Here is a 4904-nt window from a genome sequence, read left to right as displayed (position 1 = left end):
CCTCCCGGACCGGGGCACGAACCCGTGTCCCCTGCATCGGCAGGCGGACTCTCAACCACTGCGCCACCAGGGAAGCCCTGTTTGTTTGTTTTTGAAGTATAATTGACCTACAACACTATGTTAGTTCCTGGTACATAGCAGAGTGATTCAGTATTTCTATACATTTCAAAATGAACACCATGACATCTGGTTGTCATCTGTTACTAAAGATATTACATAATTATTGACTATATTCCCCCACACTGTAAATGTATACCTGTGACTCATTTGTTTTATAACTGGAAGTTTTTACATCTTAATCTCTCTCACCTATTTCTTTCATTCCCTTATCCTGCTCCCCTCTGGCAAACACCTGTTTGTTATCTGTACCAATGACTCTGTTTCTGTTTTGTTATGCTTGTTCATTTGTTTTGTTTGGTAGGTTCCACATATAAGTGAAACCATACAGTATTTGTCTTTCTCTGTCTGACTTATTTCACCAAGCATGATACCCTCTAAGTCCATCCATGTTGTCACACTCTCACTCCATTATGTGATTCAAATGGAAACAGTGCCTAAAATCTCAATATCAGACAAAAACAAATCAGAAGGTTTAGATCAGATTGCTCTCCTCTCACATCTCCTGACCTGACCCTGGGGCCTTCTCTCCCTGATCTGAGGGTCACTTGAGGCAACCTGCCTCGTACCCACACAGAGGAATCTGCTCCTGATGTTAAAACATAAAGTAGAAACAATAACAGTGTAGGCTCCGGACGCGCAGGCCCAGCGGCCATGGCTCACGGGCCCAGCCGCTCCGCGGCACGTGGGATCCTCCCGGACCGGGGCACGAGCCCGTGTCCTCTGCATCGGCAGGTGGATTCTCAACCACTGCGCCACCAGGGAAGCCCTATTACGAGCATTTTACAAAGTTAGAAATGGAGGCTTAGGGAAGAGAAGTGGACTCCAAGGAACGTGTCCTTGGAACATGCTGACGTGAACAATTAACTTCTCTAATAGTGGCCACTGTAGTGCTGGCCTCAGGTTCAGTGCAGCCAGATCTTGAGTGTCTGTCACAGAGGGCGGTAGGCGCCAAGCCACGGCTTTGTCATCACAGAGCACAGAATCCTTCTTGCTCTGCTTTGAATCCTCCTGCCTCCCGGGAGGGAAAAGCTACTTCTAAGTTTCAGGGCCACCAGCTCCCTCTGACCCGAGCTCAATCTTCAGCACAGGGACTGGGGAAGATGAGGAACAGAGGAAAAGCAGGAAGAGAGCGGGGAAGCATGGCCTCAGGGAGGGGGAACAGCATGGTGCTGCGAAGTGAGAGGATGAAGGTGCAGTTTACTGACGTGAGGAAGTCTCTTCTGTTCCCCTCTCCCTCCACTTCCAGTCCTTCTCTAAAGCCTGATGATTCGATCTTGGAAACATAATCCTAAACCTGCACTTTTTCTTCTGCCCTATTGCTATTACCTTATCCCATGCCTCTGGGATTTGGCCTGGATACCACGAGTTCCTGACTCTCCCCACAGTCCCTGCACAGCTGCCAGACTGATCTTCAGGTCACATTATTATCTAACATGCTCCATTTGTACCCCAAAGGAAATTTACTCTTTATTTTCATCTCCATAGGTATGAAGCATCTGAGCCTCAATAACCTCTATCATTAATGCTCATGGTTAAAATGCTCTTGTCCTGCTAGACTAACTTTTATTTTTCTAACATGACTAATCTACATTCATGTCGGGCCCTTTGAATGCTCTCTCTCTGTGTCTCTGTCTCTGTCTCTGTCTCTGTCTCTCTCTGGAAGACTATCTTCTTAGTTTCTGCATGACCAGCTGCTTCTCATGTTGTTCAGAATTTATTCCTTCATTGGGCCCCTACCAACCACACTGCAGATTCACTTCTATGGACTCATCGAGACCCACTACAGATGGCCCTCTGTGTGGATGTGAAACCCACGGATGTGGAGGGCCAACGGTATGACCCCTTTTTATATAAGGGACTTGAGCATCTGTGGATTTTGATATCTGCGGAGTCTCCTGGAACCAATCCCCTGAAGATACTGAGAGATGACTGTATATTGTTTTCCTCAGTGCAGTTTTCCTCCTGACACTTATCACCTGGGAAAATCATTTTGTAAGTTCATTTTCTTCCCAGTAGAACAGGCACCCTAGGGCAGAAATGTGTCTTTGTTTACATTGCATCCTCACGACCTTAGAAATCTGCCTAGAGCACATCTGCACATGGGTTAACTACTGCATTAATGAATGACGAATGAATGCATGAATGAATGTTGGGAGAGGGGATGATGACACAAGGCAGAGAGAGATGGGGCAGCTGAGTTGGCTGATCCCTCTACCATACGGTGTTAGAGATGCTGTGTCCATGGCTGGGAAGCGACATATGATCTGCTGAGACAAGGAAGGTTCACTGCCTCATGGCAAATGTGACTCCAGCCTTGCGGTATCTCACCTTCTCCTTCTGTTTCTCCAAGCCTGTTGGAAGGGTAAGCTCATTTCATGCCACTCTGTATTAATCTAAAGTCAGTGGATTCTGCTGAGCCCTGGAATTTTCCAAACCTAGCATCTCTGTGCAATAGCTTGAGTCAACAGACCTGCCTGGGGGAACAAATCCTCCAGTGGCTTCTCCAGAGAAGGTGCTCAAGTGCAGATGCCGTATATAGTACTACCAAGAGCAAGAATGACTGACCATGTGGAGGGTGGGAGGAATGGAAATTGCTATATATCTGGGCCTGGAAGAGGAGCTGAAAAATAGGAGGTCAGGAATCCCAGACTCAAGGACAGAGGTACAGATTTAATGACCTGCTACCTGCGTTCTATTCTGAGTCAGGTGCTGCAAAAGACCCAACCTGTCCCACGAACAATCACTTGAATGCTGCATCTGACCACAGTTTGCAAAGAGCTTTCCCTTCCTGTTCCTCACTGATTCCTGAGTGCAGACTTGTGATGGAGGCAGAGTAGGGGCTTTCATTATCCGCCCCCTTTTCTGTCTGTCTACATTTCTGTAATCCTGGAGCCTGTGCCCCTTCCTGACCTGAATGTGAACAAGCCACTGATTCATCCTCGGGAGAGATCCCAATTCCATGTCCCCTTCCTTACCTTCTGCTACCAGATGACCAGCTGCTCCCTTCTGCAGGACACAGAAATCGCCAGGAAAGAGTTTCACCTCTTCTCCAGGTAGTACTGGAATCTGTCCATATACTACCCGAACAATTTGTCTCATATCACATTAGACTCAAACTCTGGATCCACCCCTAGGATAACCATTAATATCTGAAGATTTGATACAGTTATTTAAAAACAAATCTCTGGGGCTAAAATTTGCTTTTTTCTTTTGGTCTTATCACAATTATGGCATTTTCCCCTTTCTTTTTGTTTTTACACCGTATCGTTCTCTTCAATCATAAAATGTATGGTTCTTAAATCAGAATCAAATACATTTGTTTCTACTTACTGGGGGCTCTTTGCCTCCTGGTATTGAAATAGGCAGCTATGAGTGGAAGCCTCAGCTTCCTGGCCTAAAGCAGAGAGAAGGAAAAGTCTGCACAACTTCATGACACAAGGAGCCTCTTATCCTCACATCTATTTCCCACAAATCTCAGATTAGAAGAAGGGGAAAAGCCTCTAGACCAGTATGTAACTACATGACAGAAGAGCACAAACAGACACACGGAGCCTTGTAGGTAATTCTGTAAAGTTTACTGTGCGTGCACAAGGAGCTTCAGCTGAGCAAAGCTTAAAGGGACCTGGAGGCTGGTGAGATGGGGACTGATGCTGATATCTGGGGTGGATGGTGGGACAGGACTGTGGCGCTTGGCAGATGAGCATGGCCCAAAGTGCTGGCCCAGAGTTTAGATGATCGCATCCAAGTGAACTGGAACCATGGGGTACGTGGCATTGTCCTGTGGTGATCTTCTGTCACATGCAACGATGAAGCTATGCTGTGCCTGTATCTGTCTATAACGGCAGTTCGTATAACGTGGTGCATATCTTGTGAGGCTGCAGTAGGTTACAGGCACTTGAACTGAGCTAATATGACAATTCATCCTGAGTGATCTAGGGCAGAGTACATTTCTGGTGGTACAAACTTCAGCTACTTCAGCAAACGTTTTGTGGAGAAAAGTATTCTGACCTTTGCATACCATTCTGTAACGGTTAACCACCTGCATTGCAGCATTGCATTGAGTGTAGGCCATATTTAGGTGCTGAATCTCAAACCACTGAGCCCGGGTTAAAGTACCAGGTGCGGCATGGAGTGAGATCACCATTCCCAAGAGCCCCAGCAGCAAAAAGAGAGGAAGCTTGGCATTCTGCTGTCTTGGAACCATGTTTCCTGTGAAAAGAAGGGTATCTTCTGCATCCCGGCCCACGAATAACACACCCCCTTCTCACTCACCCTGCAGGCCCCTGCTGTCACTGTGGTTCTAGCTCCTTTCCCCTCCGCTCCCCAAAGTCTGTCATGTGTCCTGGGCATGAACTTCAGCTCACCACTCCCCCAGTTGCCGCTTCATTGCTGTCTCTTCTGTTCCAGCTCTGGGGCTCATTGTCTTACCCAGTATCTCTGCTGTGGCTCCTGTGAGAACAGATCCAGCTGGTGGGCCTGGCGCTCAGGGGCAGCTGGTTTCCCCCCAGTTCTTGGGACTGGAGATGTAGAGCAGCCCCTGTGGGTTGGGCGAGCAGAACAAGGAGTGTTCTGAATCTAGGACATGAAGAAACGCACAGATTAGGACACGGTCCACTTATGCAATGAGCCCTTTGTTTTATCATTTGCTGATCAATGCATACCCAGAGATGAACCACTGCTGCTTCTGTTGTAACAAATGTAACTCCAGGCATCCTGTGCGGGTCAGAGCTCTGCCACTGGGTCTGGACTTCCTAAAGGAAAAATATCACTGGCTGCAGAATGGC

The 4904-nt window shown here is 47.4% G+C and overlaps 1 protein-coding gene across 1 annotated transcript; it reads right to left on the bottom strand.

Moving 5' to 3' along the window:
• Positions 1-3847: 3847 nt before the first annotated feature.
• Positions 3848-4339, bottom strand: LOC102985237 (non-secretory ribonuclease). Its single transcript, XM_007127755.2, has one exon. The coding sequence runs from the start codon at positions 4322-4324 to the stop codon at positions 3848-3850; it is 477 nt and encodes a 158-aa protein (XP_007127817.1). The 5' UTR covers positions 4325-4339.
• Positions 4340-4904: the final 565 nt, after the last annotated feature.

This window comes from Physeter macrocephalus, chromosome 11 (assembly GCF_002837175.3).
Source record: "Physeter macrocephalus isolate SW-GA chromosome 11, ASM283717v5, whole genome shotgun sequence".
Classification (NCBI taxonomy): domain Eukaryota; kingdom Metazoa; phylum Chordata; class Mammalia; order Artiodactyla; family Physeteridae; genus Physeter; species Physeter macrocephalus.
The sequence above is the reverse complement of the archived record's forward strand: the minus strand, read 5'-3'. Positions and strand labels throughout refer to the sequence as shown.

Excerpts from the sequence above, each read along its gene's own strand:
- LOC102985237 (XM_007127755.2), bottom strand. The coding sequence starts at position 4,324 with ATGGTTCCAAGACAGCAGAATGCCAAGCTTCCTCTCTTTTTGCTGCTG.